The sequence below is a fragment of the Terrapene carolina genome, unplaced genomic scaffold, assembly GCF_002925995.2.
Source record: "Terrapene carolina triunguis isolate 2854851 unplaced genomic scaffold, T_m_triunguis-2.0 Scaffold139, whole genome shotgun sequence".
Taxonomy (NCBI): domain Eukaryota; kingdom Metazoa; phylum Chordata; order Testudines; family Emydidae; genus Terrapene; species Terrapene triunguis.
The window spans coordinates 5,914,183-5,934,636 of NW_020664490.1; the positions used below are offsets into that span (position 1 = coordinate 5,914,183).

Here is a 20,454-nt window from a genome sequence, read left to right on the forward strand (position 1 = left end):
CTGTCTTCCGACAGTGGCCAATGCCAGGTTCCCCAGAGAGAATGAACAGAACAGGTAATGATCAAGTGATCCATTCCCTGTCGCTCATTCCCAGGCTCTGGCAAACAGTTTATCACATTAATCCATACCTCAGTACCAATACGCAGGCTGCCACCAAGGAATAAGCCAGCAGGGTCCCGATGGACATAAGATCCACAAGATCTTTCAGGTCAAAAAGAAAGGCCATGGCAGCTGGGGAGTGTGGAAAACAGAAACTGATAAGCTTGCAGAAGAGTCATGTTATGGGAGTCAAATTCAATATAGTTGAAGCAAGACCATTGCTCTGTCTTCAGATCTGTACTGAGAGAAACCCCAAGGACACATTGGGCTTTGCAGTGTCTCTTGTGAGAGGAGAGATGTGACTCAGGTGTAATGAATACATACCAAACTCTTTATTGCTGCTGATGGACACAGACAGACCCTGTAATCCTCTCTGGTGCCCACACTAACGCAGCCTAGAATGACTCTAAGAGCTTTGTTTGGTCTCTACAGCACTTCCCTCCCACCCTATACTCTGGCAATAAGAACCAGACCGTGGCAGGTTGGCCCTCTTCTAATCAGGCAGGGAACAGAATAGACCCAAAGGACATTCCAGGAGGAATTAGTCAAAGCTCAGGAACTTGTTAACAAATGCCTAAGGCCACAGGGCAGATTCCTGACACAGTTACCTACTGGTATCTGCCCATCGCAGGCTGCTAGGTAAAGGCTGTATACAGCTCAAGAGGAGGTGGGGTGCGTAACACAGGAAAGACGCATTCCAGTCTCTTTCTGTCTGTGACTCTTCTCTGCCTGTAATGTTTACTCAAGTTTACAAAACCCCACTGAGGTTTTAAAGTCATGCTGGTAAAAACATGTGGCAAAGACATGACCGGAGTCACTGGGACTAATCACATCAGGAAGGTGAGCAAGCCTTGGCCATGCGTTGCAAACACATTTTTGGGAGGTGTCACAGGGTAAGTTGAGTCTTAAAGAAGAGCTCAGGCCCCAGCTCCTGCTTGTGCTGCTTTTCCTCCCAGATCAGGTGACTTCAGGCTACAGCAAGGCCTGATGGGAAAGATGGCAGGACAATATAAGGCTCCTTTCTGGTCCAGGAGTGAGCAAGCTGGGGAAGGATTACTGATTTTGTGTGATGAAGGTTGATTGGTGGAGACCCATTGAGGAGAGATACTCTGGTCCCAGTGGGGGGGACGGGGGGAGAGGGAGGACTGTTAAACCCTGCACCAGGGCAAGATTAAGACATAGGCACGACAGGCCTGTGCTTAGGGCCCAAGTTCCTAGGGTCATGTGATCACGTTAGAGCAAAGCATCATGCCACCCATCCAGTTGGAGGAAGGCTATTTCTGCTGGCCATGCACCTTGATCAGAAAGTTAAACCAATGCCCCCATAGGAGGCTTTAAAAAGAGCCATATGGGGCTTTAGAAAGGAGACCAGCTAAACACATGAAAGACACAAAATACAAATATATTAAAATAACCTTAAAGCTGTGACACATGCTCAGCCCCCACAACTAAGGCCAGAGTTTCACAAGAGCTGAAATGTCCACAGCATCCATATGTGGTGCATCTAGCACCAATTGCCAGTCCCAGCTCTGGGGTTGTGGGTAAAGAGGAGACACATGCACAGAGTTAGTTGTTAACTATTTAGGGAGTTTTTGCTTTTCTCTGATAGCCGGGAGGCTAAACTTCCTGGATTTGTGAGGGTTGGGGGGCAATATTACCAGCTGTAACAAATGCCTAGGCCACAGGGCAGATACCTGACACAGTTACCTACTGTTATCTGCCAAGCTCCGGCTGCTATGTAAAGGTTTTATACAGTGTCTGTCACCATGGTACGTAGGCACAGGCAAGTCTACAGCCACAGGGACCCTGGGTTGGGCTTGCCCACCTTCTGCACGAAGCTAATTTTTTTTTAAAACCATAGCAGCGCACAGTGAGTGGAATAAGGTGCTACTTGGCATGAGTAAGGAAGGCAGTAGTGGGTTCTGAGAGAGACCTCATGAGAAAGATCTATATCCACAAAAGATACTTTGTGTTTCCCTAGTCCTGTGCTATTCAGACTTTGGGAACCCAGAACTAAGCTCAGGAAGCCATGTTGTGGAAATAGAGAACACAATATGGAGGATTAGAGCTGAGTTGCTGTATTTTCCCCATAGTGGAACATATTTTTGCTTTCTGTGCATTCATGCAACTCTTGGCACTTACCTGCCACAGCCCCTGAAGTTGCCGTAGCGATTGCTGGGGTTTTGGTTCTCTTGCTGACCGTAGCCAAACATTTAAACAGCAGTCCGTCTTCTGCCATAGCATAAATTACTCTAGGCATCGGAAACATGGAGCCAAGAAGGCTAAGGAGAGAAAAAGGCATTATCTACTAGTACAGCTCTCATACCACACAGGGACCGAAGGTAGAAAAATGGAAGTGTGTTAATCGCAGCCCAGTAGCGGAATGGCTTTAGTTAACAAAGCTTCAATTCCAAGGTCTTCCCCAAGTGCTGCCCCCACTACACAGACATACTACTCACTGCTGGGAACGAGGCTCCAGATGTGCAAATTTGGATACCTAAAGCTAGGCACTTAGGCCCCAGATCCTTAAAAGGTCCTTAAGCACTTAACTCTCATTGATTTCAACGGGCACTAGGTGCCTAGGACCTTGGAGGATCTGTGCCCTACATCCAGATTTCGGCTCCTGTATGGAAGTGGCCTGATTTTCAGAGGTGCAGAACACCCAAAAACTGCACTGGTTCCATGGAGCTGTTCCCACCTACATCTGCTCTGTCTGAGACAGTTGTGTCTTGTTTCCCCAGGGCTACTGGTAAAAGAACGCTATTTTTTTATGTATTCAAGAGACACACAATTTCAGACGGTCCTTAAGAGGGAGGTTTCCTGAGTCACAAATGGGAGCTTCCAGCTCTGAAACCTAATTCTAAGAATTTGTTTGAACCTTTTGACACAGGGTGAAATCCTGGCCCTATTGAAGTCAGTGGGCCTCAGATTTGACCCAGAGGGCCTGAATCCTCTGGCACTTACCCCAGCATAGATCCACAGTAACATCACTGGAGTGGAGTTACACCAGTGTAAGGGACATAGGACTAAGGTCCTTAGCTCGTAACACACAGAAAGAGGAGGCAATGGAAATACAAATCTGCACTGAGAAGAGTACAAGAGAACAGCATCTCACCTAGTAGAAAGGGCACAAAGTGAACCAACGGCCACTGCATAGTTGGCACCCTCCCAGCCCACGTACTGGAATGCATTGGGTAAAGGACTGTTTGGATCAAGCAAGTAGTAGGGCATCATGAGCGTGAGGGCAGCTGACACGCCAAAGTAAGCGACGAAGCAGATCAGGAGCGAGGCGACGATGCCAATGGGAATCGCTTTCTGAGGGTTTTTCACTTCTTCGCCTAGAACAAAGACAGTTAAGTTGCAGCCACAGACAACAAAAAGACTAATTCAATGAGACTCCCAGGTGAGGTGGGGCTTTCAAAGGAGCCTGGGAGAGTAAGGTGGCCAGCTCCTAGAGACAGTCAAGAGGAGCCAGCCCTGCCATTTATGTCCCTGGAAATCTCCCTCATAATCACGGCCTTAAAGGGGACTGCCACCACTTTGTGTGACAAGTTTTGGAGTTGAATGTTTGAGAAGAATCATTATCACTACAATTCAGAGAGCCAGCATTCGTTCCAAAATAGGGCTGAGTGCTTCACCCCGATACAGTTGCTCTCTCTTTAATTCACAGGGGCATCGGGCTCTCTGAATCAGGTTCATCTCTGGTGTAAGTTCAGGGAGTTCAGAGAAGACTTTGGCCCTAGGTGCCTCAGCAGGTCAAAGGGAATGGAAGGTGCTCTGCTCCTATCGGGAAGCACTTGAGCTAATTGGAAAAATGGACCCAAAAAAATCTCTGTGGAAACTATCAGTCACTTTCCTTCCACAGGATTCCAAAGAGGGGGGCTGAATTTTCATGTATTCAAAATTTTCTTCGAAAATGTATCCATTTTGGTTTTGACACTTCATAGATTCATAAAGTCCAAGGCCAGAAGGGCCCACTGTGATCATCTAGTCTGACCTCCTGTATAGCACAGGCCATAGAACTTCCCTAAAATAATTCCTAGAGCAGATCTGTTAGGAAAACATCCCAGCTTGATTTAAAAAATCGCCAGTGATGGAGAATCCACCATGATCCTTGGTTGGTTGTTCCATGATGAATTACCCTTACTGTTAAAAATGTAGGCCTTATTTCTAGTCTGAATTTATCTAGCTTCAACTTCCAGCCATTGGATCAGGTTCTACCTTTCTCTGCTAGATTGAAGAGACCGTTGTTAAACATTTGTTCCCCAGGTAGATACCTACAGACTGTGATAAAATTACTCCTTAACCTTCCCTTTGTTAAACTAAATAGACTAAGCTCCTGGAATCTAATAATATAAGGCAGGTTTTCTAATCCTTTAATCATTCTCATGGCTCTTCTCTGAATCCCCTCTAATTTATCACCATCCTTCTTTTGTCCATCCTTTCTCCTCCCTCACCCCCATCTCAGTTTCTTTTATTCATTTTACTCCGGGGGAAATAAAGATGAGAAAACTCCCCCAAACCTACGTTTCCATATTATGAAACCGAAAACTTTGAAAACAAATGTTTTGCCAAAATTTTTAATTTAGAAAAAAGGCCATTTTTCTAGCCACCCCTACCCCCCCAAAAAACAAAAACAAAAACCATAAAACCTGTGACTAGCCAGCTCTCTTGAGCAACTTGTAGATCAGGACCCATGAGGCCAAGAGACTGTCTCAAGATCATACAAGACGACCATATCAGAGCTGGGGACAGAGCCCTGTCTCCTGACTCCCAATCCTGTACTTAGCCCAAGATCATTTCTTCCCACTGCCCCACAAATCAGCATACCGCACTGCTGCATTTCCTGGTTTCAGCTAGGACAGTGCAGTGGAAGCCTATTCTTGAAGTTTTCCAAACCAACATAAAATGGGAAGTCCTGGAATCTCACAAGAATAAAGAATGGATGGGCACCATCTGGATGTGCTGTTCAGTGAATGAAATCAGAAATATTATTTATTTGCATTATAGTAGCAACTAGAGGTTCCCAGTCAGGATCAGGGACTCAATGATCTAGCAACTGTACAAATCTATAATAAAAGATGTTCCCTGTCTCAGAGTGTACAACGCAAGTCTTAAATTTAGAAACAATAGGCGGGAGAAGAAGGATGGATGGGTGACCCTAAAACTGAAAAGATGAAGTGATTCCATAGGACAGCTAGTGCACAGCATGATTTCCTGATTCAGCTGAGAAGAGGTTTGAGTCATTTGTAAATTGTATCATGTGACGTTACTGAGGGCAGCCAAGCTCATAATGGGAAACAAGTGTTCTCTCACAATGAGAGCTTTCTGCTTACCTGTGGTGGCAATACAGTCAAATCCTACGAAGGCGTAAAAGCATGTGGCTGCCCCTGAGAGGACTCCATTGAATCCAAAGGGCATAAATCCCCCAACACCATGCTTCAGATCTACCTGTGTTTGACTGAAAAGAACAAGAGATCAGGAGAGATTCTGCCTCAGTACAGACACCTATCTGAAGTGCGTTCCTGCAACCTGTAACAGAATCCACCCTAACTGGAGCTGGAGGGAGAGTGCTTTCAGGTACACATGGTCAACAAACTTATAGAGGAGATGATGGCATTTGCTACAGCTTACACTACATAGAGATTTGAGTCAGCCTGTGACCGGCTAGGGAACACTTTGAACACTCAGCATTTAAGGCTTGCTCAGATCGTCCATTGTTTTCTAGGGTTTATTAACATGGCTGAGGTGGGAGGAGGAGGGGAGAGGAAAGACTGAACTTGGTCTCCTAACATCTCAACCTGGCAAAAAAGTTTAAATTTATTTAATTCTGAAAATGGTGAATGGATACAAATGCTCAAAGGAAGTTTACCCACTTTCAGATCCTCCATTGATCTTCTATTTTAAACAAAAGTTTATTTTAAATAACTCTGGCCAAAATATGGCCTCATCAGATTTTAATTTTCAAATATTACATCTCCGGCTTACTACTGTAAGGATTTTTAGGTAGGCCCTAAATCCTGAAAATACTTAAACCCGTGCTGCACTCTGAGCAGTCCCATTGTAGTAAACAGGGCTACTCTCAGCGGGTGAGTTAAGCACGTGCATAGATTGCAAGTAATAAGGGCCCAAAGAAGGTGGCCTACAAATGCAATCATGGAATTGGTCAAGAGGAAACCTTTCGTTTTAACAGGTAATTTCGGGTATGTCTACATTGAAGCAAGGAGTGAGCCTCCCAGTTCAGGCAAACCAGCTTGTGTTAGCAGGGCTCATGCTAGTGCGCTAAAAATAGCAGCGTGGACATTGTGGCACCAGTGGAGGCCTGAGCTCCAACCCATCCTGAAATCCAGAGGCTAGCTCAAGCCTCCTCTCTGCCATAATGTCCACACAGCTACTTTCAGTCTGACAGGTCAAGCCCCACCAGCACTAGGGAGAAAAGGGGAAATCTTAGATCTCTGTGGAAAAAATCCCTCCTGCCCCAGTTGAATTTTTAAAAATAATTTTACCAATTTTCAAGATGTGACTAAAATGCATTCAATTTCTGTGGGCAGGGAGAAGTGCAAAATACCACGTAACCTTGGTTAACACTAGCCACTAATAAAGCAGCTAAATGAAACTCCACTCACAGTCTGTTCCTCTAAGGTGCGCGCCTGCGCGGCCACACACGAGGCCATCAAAGGCCACGCAGCAGCCGCACACGTGCGCACACAGGTGAGTGGGGAGAATGTGGAGGGTTAGGGCAGTGGGGTGAGGTAATGAGGGCTCCGGGGAGCTTGGGGCATGCAGGTCTTGGGAGGAGGGGAAGATGCCTCAATCCCGTTGGCCCCAGTTCCGGCCAGGGCTGCAGCAGGGATGGGAGAGCCGCGCCTCTCTCCTGGCAGCAGGGATGAATGAGGCGCCTCTCTCCCAGCCCCAGCTCTGGCCAGGGCTGCAGCGGGTACGAGAGAGGTGCCTCTCTCCCCTGGCCCCAGCCCCAGGGCTGCAGCAGCCAGAGAGAGACGCCTCTCCCAAGGCTGGGGAGGGGAGAGACGTGTGTGTCTCTCTCTCTCACAAACACACACACACACACACACACAGAGTGTGTGTCTCTCTCACACACACACACTCTGTGTCATACACACGCACACACTGTCTCTGTCTAACCTACACAAACACACACACTCTTTCACACTCACCTCCCAACATATTTGTGTTGTTGTTGTTACTTCTTGATACTTCCTGCAATGCACATATATTCTCTGTAATTTTATTCTTTCAAAGTGCTACTTTATTTTTTTGACTGGTCTATGCATTTCATAATTTTTATTTCTCTCTTACGCTTAAATTTAATTCTTTGAGTAGTGAGTTCTAAAATGCCTAACCTGTCCTGGCTGGAGTAATTATCCCTATGGTAACTTTAAAAAAAAAAAAATCTATATAGGTTTTTTGTTTCTACCGGTGGCGCACATCCGCACATTACCTCGATATTGGTACACATAACAAAATTCATTCCGCACATGGGTGAAAAAAATTAGAGGGAACATTGCTCACAGTAGCTTTATACCTGTTCGTGAGTGTTCTCACACTGGCCTCCAGTTTTGCTTGTGTAAATAACTGTGGGCACAACTTTGCGCCTATAATTAAGGCATTAATAAAAATTAAATTAGGGCCATTAAATAATCTAAGCCCTGGATTTTTCAATTCAGTCAGCTATACAGACAGCTAAGTCCCCTAAGTTTGGAAGCCCCATTACATGTGAAAATAATTTAGACAGTCGAATGTTGATGTTTCTGGAGATGCAGCTAAACTATGCACAAACCCCAGCTCCCCTGGCACATGTCACCAAAATGCAATTCTAATGGGTGAAAAAGCTGTAACTAAAGTGAATAATTATCACGACATGCAGGGCAATGCTGGTGCTGAGTCATGTTGTGTCCTCTTGTACAGAGGGAATTATTTACCAGAGAATAAGTCCATTATGGGCTGAATCCTGAAAACCAAATGAGGCCCATAAAAGGTCCTACATGCAGCTGAATCAAATGGTCGCAGTGCAGAGGGGTGGGCAGGATGTGGGGAGCCCAGGCCAGGGGCCTGCACCACTCCAGCTTGCTGTAGAACTATGCTTTTTGGGATTTCCCTGCACCCAGGCACAAGGGGCTTAGGTAGCAAGCCAGGACTGGTAGAGCCATTAGATCCACCAGCCAAACAAGCCCATGGAGGACATGCAGTAGCAGCCTCAGAGCAGCTCTGCTGCATTCCACAGCCTGAGGGAAGAATTCCTGCCTCCACAATCCCTGCCAACCTCTTCACTGCTGAGCTGCCTCATTCAGGCCTGGGCCAGGGGAAAAGATTTGCAGCATCATGATAACTGGATTTCTGATTTGCACACAGCAATGCACCCAAATAATCCGGGATTTACATTTTAACTGAGGTGCTTAGGGCAGATTTCAAAGGTATTTACGTATTGAAGATTAAGATAGGTACCTACTGGGATGCAATAGCATCCAAGCAGGTTAGGTGCTTAACTGCATTGAAATTAATGGAAGGTAGGTGCCAAATCTGCTTGGGCACTTTTGAAAATCTCACTGGGTGCCTACTAGCCTACTGGGCCATTGACTTCAATAGGTTTGCCTTAGTACTAATGGACCTCATGTCTTGGCCCACTCCCAGAAGTTTCTCTACATCCAAAATTACTATAAGCAGGTGTCTGTGTATTCACTTCTAAACGGGTCCATTACGACTACTACTTTCATTGTGTTAATTCACATTGCTGATAAACTGACTTGTCTCCACCCTGAATTAACAAGTGATGTAATGACAGCTGACACTTCTGTGCAGCACTGCTACCTGTGACTATCTCTCCAGATGCTAATCTGCTTTTTTTCCCCAGCGTTAAGAGTTGTTCTGAGAAGAGCTGCTTGCACTTTGTGGTTAAACAGTATAATCCATACATTTTTGCAGCAGTTAATTGCATTTGCTGTGTATCCCTTTTTTATTAGTCAGGTTTTTTTCTTTTTGCACAGCAAGGGCCGGATCCTGAACCTGTCTAACTAAGCAAAGGCCCATTAACTCCCATATGGAAATAAACCAGGTGAGGATTTGGCCCAAAACTGTTTCTTTCTTTTCCTGTCCTTCATCTAAATGCAGATTCATAAAATGGAAGCTTTCAACAGCAGCAGAGCCCTGGCCGGAAATAACTGTGCAAATTCCAGAAGAGGCAAGAACCAAGTGGGTGATGAGTCCCAGGTTTAGGAGAAGAGAGGGATAACTTGACACTGCTGAAGTGTGCACAGCGATGACAGTATTACTAGAAGTGGAATGAGCCATTAGCTTCACCGAAAATCTCCTAGTACATTTACTGGTTTAAATGACTCAAGCTGGACAACGACTATTTAAATGCCTTCCAGCACTGTATATATGCCCAAACTATGGTGGAAAACAACTATAAAACATTTCACTGCTCAAATGATTTCAGAAACCGTAGGATTCATCCAATTTAAGGAGATGTTGTTACAGAAATAGAGCCCAACCTTAAATTCCTTATTCAGAGCCAGAATGTGTCCATGTCCCTCTCACCCTCTTAGCAATGAGATCCTCACAGGGGTTTTCTCCCACATGGCCTCCCAGCTGTGGTTTTTAATCACAGGTGATCTAATCTCAAGTGTCTAGTCAACCCTCCCTCATGCAGAGCTCCCACTGACATTCATGGGATTTCTGCCTGAGTGCAGACCGAGTGACCACTTGGCAAAGCCTTGGAATTTGGCCCATAATGACGATGCGTGAATCTCTGAGTGGTCCCTGAAAACGGATCGACTTGAATAAGCAAATGTGAGAAGAGAAGAAATGCTGTGACATACTTGTCTCTACATGAAGCATTGGTCGTGTTATAGATGTCGTCGATGGTGAGATGCCAGTTTTTGACTGATCCCTTCACAAAGCCTGACACCATAACGAAGCCAAGGACGAGAACGTTGATGCAGGTGAATATTTTGTTTACCATTGCGGATTCTTTCACTCCACAAGTTAAAAGCCCTGGAAAAATTACAAAGAACAATCAGACATTCCTTCAACAACAGTACATGGCCCAGCCGCAGCAGAGCAAAGGGAAGCCCTGACTTTTTGTGCATGTCTCTCTCACTGCATTGTTGTGCTAATAAAAAATATCATTTAAGTGGTCTCTCTACACTGGAAAGCTGCTAGGTTGAGTAAAAGTCTAATACAAAAAGATAGGGTCCAACCCTGCAAACCTTTTTTTTCATGAAAACAGTCTTATTAAAGTCAATAGGACTGAGCCCTTGGTAAATACAAACTCCATCCAGAGACCACAGATCAAATTAGCTCTAGGCCATGGAGAAAGCATCATTGGTGATTTTTGTGAAGTACCTCATTGTGGTCATGCAGGCCCTGGCTAAAGTGCAGAAGTCACCAGTACCAGCCATCTTCAACAGTTCCTTGGGAAGATGGGCAAGTATCATGCCAGTGCAGGGATCAGACACAGCAGGTCAGTTACCTGACACTTAAATTGAACGAATCATAAGAACAAAAGAATGGCCCTACTGGGTTAGACCAAAGGTCCATCTAGCCCAGTATCCTGTCTTCCGACAGGTGCCAGTGCCAGGTGCCCCAGAGGGAATGAACAGAACAGGTAATCATCAAGTGATCCATCCCCTGTCGCTCATTCCCAGCTTCTGGCAAACAGAGGCTAGGGACACCATCCCTGCCCATCCTGGCTAATAGCCATTGATGGGCCTATCCTCCATGAATTTATCTTTTTTTTTTTTAACCCTGTTATGGTCTTGGCCTTCACAACATCCTCTGGCAAGGAGTTCCACAGGTTGACTGTGCACTGTGTGAAGAAATACTTCCTTTTATTTGTTTTAAACCTGCTGCCTATTAATTTCATTTGGTGACCCCTAGTTCTTGTGTTATAAATCACAGAGGAAAAGGTCATGGGGAAAATCCTGACCCCACTGTAGCCAAGGGGAGTTCTGGCATTGACTTCGCTGTGAGCAAGATTTCAGCCCATTTCTTTAAAAACTTTCATCTTAATGAATAGCATATTTTTAAAAGTGCCAGCAATAACAACGAGTCAGCACTCTGCATTTAGAATAACAGATTTTGTTTCTCTTTTTCAATATTTAGCTAATAACTAGCATTCCTACTCCCTTGCTTGCTGTTTAAGAAAGAGGTTACCTGTGTAACCAAAATCTAACATGTAGTCTTAGTGATAAACATCAACATGAAGTGTGAGCAATGCTTAATTTCTAATGAAAGAGGCGCTGAGGGTCAAGCAATTAGATGCCAGGGCTCAAGCAATTTTTTTACATTCATCACTGATGTAGCAAACCGAGAGGTGCCGGGGCTCTGAATTGCCAAGCTTAGAGGTGCCAGGGCTCAGCCCTGGCACAAATTAAGCACTGGGGGTGTGGGTGTGGGGGGAACACTGTGATGGGACCAGGATTTGGCCAACAGAGAGTTTATTTCACTCACAGATGTGGAGTTCATAGATTATATGGTGAGAAGGGACTGTTGTGATTGTCTAGTCTGACCTCCTATACAACAAAGGCCCAAGTTTGTATTTTTGAAACAAGGAAATAAGCAATGAAATAGATGGTGGACACAGCAGAAGATCTAGATAAAGCAGGGTGGGCAACCAGAAAATAAGAAATCAGGCACCAAAAAGTAGGTGATTCTCAAGAGCTGAGACAGGCATAAACTACAGGGCATATATACAATGGCAGAGCTAATAGAAGTGGGGGCGGGGACACCACGGGCTTTAGGTGCATGTGTGGCACCTTTCTCACAGGGCTGGAGCGAGAGTCTGCTGTGCACTCACCTGACAGCAGCAGCTGGGCCCAGCTCCCTGCTCCAGGCATTGTGACACGAAGCACAGGGTCGCAGTACCACGTGACCTTGTGTGCCATGTCACAACACCACTCACTCAAATTTGACCCTGCTGCCTCTCTGTCGTGCTGGGCCAAACCTGAATGTTGCAGTGAGCTCGTGCGCCAGGTCGCAACATCAGGAGTGAGGAGCCAGTCCCAGCCCGGGAGCCACCACTGCTGCGTAGTGTGGAGTGGGCTTGCTCTCCAGCCTGCCACTAATGACCCAGTTGCAAAACCTAGCTCTGCCACTGCTTATATGTGGAAATAAAGCTGCTTATTCAGAAGCTTTCTGCAGCTGCAAAGGTTTAGCCTTTTTGCAAAATGTTCAAAATCTGAAGAGGCTTCCCATGCAGTAGAAAAAAGCTGCTGACGCAGTTTTACTCTCAAATAGCAGTGGGTGACACTCTACAGATAAAGAAATTTAAGTAAGCACATATGTTTGACTACTGATCCAAATCAGACCCAAATGGAACCTCCGGGGCCAAATTCTGATCAGTCAGACCACTTTACATCTGGAGCCACTCCATTACATCTAGATTAACTGAGTACAGAATCTTCCCTCACATCTGCTAACTCAGAGCTCAGCACTTCAAGCCCTGTACATGAGGGGTTCTGATGGACTTCAACGGGAGTTCTACACTCATCAAAGGGCTTGCAAAAACAGGGCCTACGGCTGGGAACCTCATAAGAACATGGTTCCTTGTGAGAGTTCTGACACTTCCTGCTTCTGATCAGGCCTAAGGTATTGCAAGAAGAGCCTCTGTTGTGGTATCATGGTATCTCCTACCCGCTAGGAAGCATACAGGTGCAGGAAAATTATTTTCTTTTAATTAATATGACATTTGACAAAGTTTTGAAAGGTTCAGTCTGATATTTGGGTGAAAGTTCAGCTGGGTTTTCATTTTAATTCTTGCTCTTGTACAAAATACTCCCTGCATTCCAATCGAAAACCGAAGACATGTTTTGGATGTTATGGAAAGAGAGAAACCAGTTTATTTTTCATGCAGAATTATTTCTCTTGAGTCCTGCAATCACTGCTGCAAATTGAAGTCCACATATTTTAAAATAAACAGTCATGCACCAGGGTGTTACTTAGTTCCGTCTTTTCCCCCCACATTTTCCTGGCCAGTGTGCTATATAAACTGGCAGATCATCAGAGTGGGAGTTAGAATAATAGAACAGAGTCCCTCTGCAATAGCTTTAAAAAAAAGCCCTCCATACCTGTCTCAGGGTAACAAATCTCCCTGTCTTACTCTACATGGTATAAAGATTGATTGTTTCACCAGTGTTCCTGTAAACACTTTGAATGCTCCCCTAATGAAAGAGCTCGCAAACAGGATGTGCAGAGTTTGAACTCCAGAGCTGCTAAATAGGTCAATCCGACACTTTGGGCAAACAAAAGAGCCTTTAATAAATTGTCCGAAATAAATGAGGGTTTTTGCTCGTTCACCAAAAGCAAACAATGAAATTACAGAAAAGTAAGTATCATCCCAGCAACGTTCCCAAAGGTTTTACCTGTTAAGATGAAGATGATGAGAACAGAGAAGATATCTGGATATTCTGCTAGCACCCCCGGAGCGTTCATTGTCATGTGCTCTTGGCAGAAGCGCTCAATGTGCTTGCCTATGAGTTCATCAAATGTCGCACTCCATGCTCTGGCCACGCTTGATGTTCCTACCAGAAAACAGGAAGGAAACACAGCACTTTTCATGACTAGAAAATATTTCTAAATGAGCAGCACTACTTACTGCTGCATGACAGCAGCAGGGATCAGCCCAAGAAGGGTGCAGCTGACCCCTGGTATTCAGTTAGCAGGGGCGAATAGTGAACCCTCGTCCACGGGTCCACTTGGAGGTTCAGCTTCTCTACAAACCCAAATCTCAGGAGACAACCCCTCTCGCAGAAGTCCTAGCCTAGCAATTGCTTACCCTCCCCCCAGCAGCCTTCATGCCCCCAAGATCCCTTGTGAGGAAACCGCTTACTTCAAAGGTGTTCCACTAGTGTAACCGCTGGTGTGAGAGGAGAAAGAAGCCCTAAGACGGGAAAAGGGGGATGAGCAGGTTAGCAGGAAAAGCAAATCACAGGAGGGTATAAGATATACTGGGCCTCCTCCTTTTAAGTCACAGTGTTATCCCCAATGCTGTACATCCCTCCCGTGAGCAGGATCAGCTCCCACTGACTGAATGGGAGTTGAAGGAAAATGCAAACTGGTCCCTGCTTTGCAATTCAAACCTGAGGTTACAGGGAGATAAATTCTGCTCAGTCACACTGCTGAAAATCCAAAGTGACTCTACTGATTCCAGCTGACTCACTGGGAGAGTGGGAGCCAGGTCAGTCTTTAACAGAGAGCAAAGCAGGACCCATATATTTCAAACCCAATTCTTGAGCTACTCAACCACCCCACAGCTTGAAGTGTTGCCTAGGAAATAGAAGCTATCATATAAGAGAAATCCTGGAGTGTGGGGTAAATCCATGTTCAAGTTCTACAGCAGGGACAGAAAAATACCGCGCTGCAAGATAAATGCTGAAATGCAGCTCGCAAATTCGGACAAGATGTAAATAACTTTGGAGCTTTTGAAGATTAAAAATCCCTCAACACTCTTTCAGCATTGACACTTCCTTTCCTTCTCCTGACCGTCTAACCTCTTTAAATGCATGCATCTAATGCACATCTAAAGGAGCTACAGAACAGACCAGCATTCAAATTGGTTTTATCTAGGGGTTGTTTTTTTTAATATATATCCTCAAAGCGGTGGTTTAGGCTACAGAAGTTCCCCATTGCTGACAACAGGTGCAGCTGATCCAGTGCTGACCACGCTTGAGCTGCAAGTGTAGTAGACAGAGAACCAACATCGTTCAGTGCCATTCCAGTAGCTGTAGCCAACACCTGCTGAGACACAATGTAGTCCCAGTGACTTCAATAGGATGAAGTGTAGCAGTAGGTACTACTCCAAGGAATGAGTATTGGCAAGGTTAGGCCCCACCAATGACCACTTATGACTATATAGCACCATTTTTAATAAAACTTTTCACCCTAACAACTGTAATTTTTCCCGTTAACACTGATGTGAAATCGCTCTTACAATTGAAACTGAAATTAATACCAAGAACGAGAATTCTAATTGAAAATACAGGCTGACAAACTAATTCTTACAGATCCACTATTTAGCCAAAAAGACCTGAGTGACGGTCTTGTGATCATTATAAACTAATAATGACAATCTAGCCTGGAAGTAGCCCCATGCAGCTGTGCAGGGAAAGATAGGGCATAACTGAGTCCTGCAGGGCTTGCCCATATCTCAGGTCCAAGCACAAGGGGTTAGGGGAAAGCAAGCTCCATGTTACTCAGACCTATTTAGCAGGGCATCACCCCCCTCTAACAGATGTTGATGAGCCTGCTACAGCCTTGGCCTAGGCCGACATAGGTAGGTCTTTTCGCTCAGGCAATAAAGGCTCAAGCCACAGGGCCCAGGTTCAAACCACATGAAGGTGTGGTGTTACAAGTCACTACCCCCTCTTGTGAGCAAGCTGGCAAAGAAGGGAATGGAGTAGAGTGACACCCATCCCAAATTGGGCAGGACAGTGTCGAAATGCAGACTGCATGACTCTGGGATAGTGTTGCCAATTTTGGCTGGATGTATCCCTGGAGATTTCATCACATGACATAATCTTTAATTAAAGATTATTTTTTTAATTCCTGGAGACTCCAGGCCAATCCTGGAGGGTTGGCAACCCTACTCTGGGACAGCAATTGTCCCAGATTCCCTCCAGTGCTGCTCTGTGCCCAAGGCTCAGGGGTGATGCCAGCCTTTTCCCGGTGGGGTGGGCTGAGGTGGGCCCCCTCTTGCCATGAGGCTCTGCTCCCTGCTCCACCCATCCCAGGCCCTGCCCTTGCCCAAGCCAGAAGCTAGAGCCGGGCAGTAGGAAGAGCTGCCCAGGGAGTTCAGGCCACTGTGGAAAGCCCTGGAACTTCCACATGCCCTAGGCGGCGCACCTTGGCAGGCAGGGACAGGGGCCGGGAGCTGCTCTCGGGCACCCTGTCCCCCCGTCCAGGGCAGGTGAAGAGCTGCCCGTCCCTGGGCAGCTCTTATGACGGCCCGGCTCCAGCTTCAAGCCTGGCCAGGGCCTCAGGGGGAAGAGGAGGAGCAGGGGTTGGGGCCAGGGTGTCCCACTTTTGATTTTTGGTCACCCTACAAGGCAGCGGCCAGTCTTTGCTCTGTCCTCAAACAGATCAACCAGCAGGACAAACCTGGCATGAGGAGGAAAGTAAGAAGAGGCTACGCCCTGTAATGCACTGTAGTAAGTTACTTCTTCCCCAAGAGCAAGGAGGAAGGAAGGAAGGAGTCACAATTGTTGTCCTGGACTCCCCCTGGGATGCGTCTGCTATGCACACACATGCATATTTGGGATTTAGAACTCTGGTTCAAACAAGTTTGTAGGTAATATTTGAGCAAGATATTGTTTCCCCCAACAGTTTTATCAGGGAAATAGTTGAGCTGTCTATATTTAAGGGTATTCTACCTGAATGTTACTTTAACACAGTCCTATGGTAATAGTTTAGTTTAATTTTAAGATGATACAAATATTATTGTTTTTATTATGCCACCTTAAAATAAATCACACCACATAGCCATTTATAAAAAGGTTAGAGTGTAGTATGAAAGCCATAAGGAGAAGAACAAAGGTCTCAGAAATGCCAATCTAAGCCCAGATCCTATGATTAACTTTGCTCAAGTGAATGTGTTTGCAGGATCAGGACCATGCGACCCTATCTAGCCCGAAATCCCCCTGACAGCTTCTGCTTTATTGGTTCTCTCATACCATGGTGATAAAGGCCATATAAGTACAGTAGCTAGATAAACGAGAACTGCTGGACTACAGAAGTCTTCTATTTATTGCTCCAATTAAACCCTGGAGGATGCATCTCTAAGAGGTAATTAACATTTTTCTATAGAACAAAACACCTTGAGAGGAACCTATTTTGGAAATCTGGAAGTGTGTGGGGGGAAAAGGGGATCAGTTTGTTTGGAATTTTTTTAAACTACATGTTATCCCCTTCCTGACATCAACCCAATTCATAAAAGAGTATCAGAACACTAACTTCTGGGCATCTTACCTGGCACTCTCTCATTTCATATACAAAATCTAGAATGTAAAGAGGTTTCATGTAATATACAGAATGGAATCAATACTAGCCAAGACAAGCAGCACATATGTCACCAAGCAAGTCTTTATCTGATCTCTGCCAGGCACCCTGGGAATCAATCTCAGTTTTAATGGTAATATTTCCCATAAAGTGTAATTTAAAACCCCCCTTTAATAATTTAATAGAAAATTGTTTGTCATTGTAGCTAGTGGAGTTCTTCCCTTAACTGGTGTATGGTGGTTTCAGCCTGAGCTCTGGCACCATGACAAGTGGCACCATAATACACTTGAAGTGTTTGATGACTTGATTAAATGGACGAATCTTTAATTAACCGAAATGGTTTCTTTATAAACCCCATAAGTGTGAACTGAGTTGTCCACTTACTCAGGGCCTGAGCCAAAGCCCATTGTAGTCAACCGGAGATTTTCCATTGAATTCAAGGGGCTTTGGATTGGGCACTGGAATGAAATCAGCGGAAGTTAGGCACCTAAATATCTGTGAAGATCTGAGCCTGAGTGCTGCAACCCACACCGGGCCCAATCCTGCACCCATTAAAGTCAATGCAAAATACCTACTGATTTCAATGGAAGCAGGACTGGGTCCTTAATCAGCAAATGCTATAGATGCTGAAGCAGTGAGAAACTGACCCCCCCACCCCCCGCCAGCTGAACACCAGATTTTTCTTCCATAGCAGAAGGAAAAATCCTGATTCCTGGAAGACAGCTAGCAGGGCCTCACGCCAATATTGCATGAATCCGTTTAAACTAAAGGAAGCAGAAGTGGCAACCTGGCACTGATCCAAACTGTTAACCTATAATATTTACCTAGTTCATAGGATGACTGAATTTCCGGAAAGAGCTCTGAAATGCTCAGCTCTGGAGGCTGCTGTAGGTGCAAGGTATTCTGTAGTTTCTATTTTTATAACAATCTGACTGTGCAAGTGAAAGTTAGTGTACAAATCAGACAGCATTCTGGATGAATGCTACAGTATTTCTGCATGCCCCTCAGTACTTACCAATCACATAAGAAAGAATTAAATTCCAACCAGTGATGAATGCCAACAGCTCACCCACAGTCACATAGCTATAGAGATAAGCAGACCCAGTCTTTGGAACTCTAGCACCAAATTCTGCGTAACAAAGTCCAGCCAACACAGAAGCCAATGCGGCAATCAAGAAAGAGATAACAATCGCAGGTCCCGCGTTTTCTCGTGCCACTGCTCCAGCCAGTATATAGACACCCGCACCAAGTGTGCTACCTACACCAAGAGCTACCAAGTCAAAAGTGTTGAGGCATCGTGACAGCTTGCTCTCTTCTCTGGTCCAGTTCACAACTTTCCGGCGAAGCAGCTTCTTTCCAAAATTGAGAAGGCCATGACAACCCATCCTTTTGTGGAGACCTGTAAGAAAGATGCTGCATAATTAGTTAAACCAGCAGTAACTCAGGAAACATCATCTCTGCATAGTAATATCACACTGCTCTTGTATTTAAAGAACAAAACCTTTCCACTTTACACCTTTTGACTCTTCAAACTGGCTGCCTGGGTCTTCAGAGTTTTATCTGCTTACTGCACAGTCAAATCACTCCTGCTCATAGAACAACATGTACATATAAAATACTAAATAAAATGTACAATAAGACCATGTGAAATTTACACTTCAGATGTTTGGTAATACACAGTGATATAACACTTACTGAAAAATGCATATTATGAAACTGAACTCATTGTACCAGCTACGAAATCTATAATATCGACCCATGTAACAGAGACATTAGCTGAAGGAACAAACAAATTCATTTTTCAGAAGACACTAACCAAATACCTTGGCTTAACCCCGTGATATAAATCAATGGCTCTTACTCAGTAAAAATCATTATTATAACTGCAGGAAAAAAGTTTAGGATTTCATACATCCCACTGTTTAGGAAAATATCTAAGTCAACGCTAACAGTAAAGCCTTTCATGAGCTACACGAATTCAAACAAGCAGCAAGGCAAATCTCAGAAAAATCTCATTTGCTGAACTGTCGGCGTTCCAAAGCACACAGAGTGAGGAAAGTATTTTTTCCCTTCATATAGAAGGTAGAACTCTTTACCTAATGGTATTAGCATGTCAACAACCACTGACAATTCTTTGAGTTAGGACCACATGCAAGTATACATCTGTTAGATTTGTCTTCAGACAGATGGCTGTTCACTCCCAAAAAGCAAAAGTACCATCGAACTATACACTTCGAATTGGTACAGTAACTCCTCACTTAACGTTGTAGTTATGTTCCTGAAAAATGCGACTTTAAGCGAAACAATGTTAAGCGAATCCAATTTCCCCATAAGAATTAATGTAAATAGGGAGGTTAGGTTCCAGGGAAATTTTTCACTCGGCTGAGCCCTCAAGGGTTAACACATTGTTGTTAATGTAGCCTCATGCTCTACAAGGCAGCACGAATGGAGGGAGGAGACACAACAGACGCATGGCAGTGGCTGCAAACATTCCCTGCCGAAACTGAGGAAACTGAACATGATGAACTGAACCCATGCTATCCCACTGTAGCACACCACTCCCTCCACTTTCCAAAGTGCTGCGGGGTGCATGTGTGTGTGAGACAGAGACACACAGTGTGTGTGTGTGTGTGTGTGTGTGTGTGTGTGTGTGTGAGAAACACACATTTCCCCTTTAAGTACGCTGACCCCACTCTAAGTACACTGCCTTCTTAAGTAGATCAGCAAATTGAGACAGCAGCTGCTGCCAGAAAGCTTCCTCCATCCTGAGCCCTGTCGTGTCCCCCGCCACCTCTGCTCTGTGGAGATGGGGTACAGGAGCGGGGAGGGCAGGAGCGGGGGCGAGGGGGGCACCCTGACATTAGCACCCCTCTTCCCCCCACCCCCTGCACAGCAAGCAGGAGGCTCCCGGAAGCAGCACATGGCAGTGGGGGGAGGGACACCTGAACTGCCCGGGAATTGATAGCCTGCTGGGCAGCTGCCACACAGGGAACTTAGGGGAGCTGATAGGGGGGCTGCTGGTCCACCCTGCTTCCAAGCTCCCACCAGCTAGTCCAACGGGCTGCTCTTCCTGCAAGCAGTGGACAAAGCAGGCGGTTGCCAAACAACGTTATAAGGGAGCATTACACAACTTTAAACTAGCACGTTCTCTAATAGATCAGCGACGTAACAACAAAACAACATTAACCGGGACAACATTAAGTGAGGAGTTACTGTATAAGATAGCAACAGCCTGAGAATGAAACTCACCCCTGTGCAGAAGGTTAGCACACTCATAGACTTTAAGGTCAGAATCTAGTCTGACCTCCTGCATAGGGTTACCATATTTCAGCAAGCAAAAAAGAG

The 20,454-nt window shown here is 45.3% G+C and overlaps 1 protein-coding gene across 2 annotated transcripts in view; it reads right to left on the minus strand.

Annotated features, from left to right (window-relative positions):
- LOC112124131 (high affinity cationic amino acid transporter 1) overlaps positions 1–20,454 on the minus strand; it is a 65,523-nt gene that overhangs the window by 6,158 nt on the left and 38,911 nt on the right. The window contains exons 1-8 of one of the 2 annotated variants that reach the window (XM_024222678.2): positions 18,125–18,168; positions 13,946–13,996; positions 13,479–13,637; positions 9,936–10,110; positions 5,436–5,560; positions 3,215–3,437; positions 2,242–2,381; positions 129–231 (exon numbers count right to left, since the gene is read on the minus strand). In XM_024222678.2, the coding sequence (XP_024078446.1) occupies positions 129–231; positions 2,242–2,381; positions 3,215–3,437; positions 5,436–5,560; positions 9,936–10,110; positions 13,479–13,554 (842 nt within the window). In that variant the 5' untranslated portion in view covers positions 13,555–13,637; positions 13,946–13,996; positions 18,125–18,168. Of the gene's footprint in view, positions 1–128; positions 232–2,241; positions 2,382–3,214; positions 3,438–5,435; positions 5,561–9,935; positions 10,111–13,478; positions 13,638–13,945; positions 13,997–18,124; positions 18,509–20,454 lie in introns of those variants that run through there. The other variant, XM_024222672.2, reaches the window with a different exon arrangement.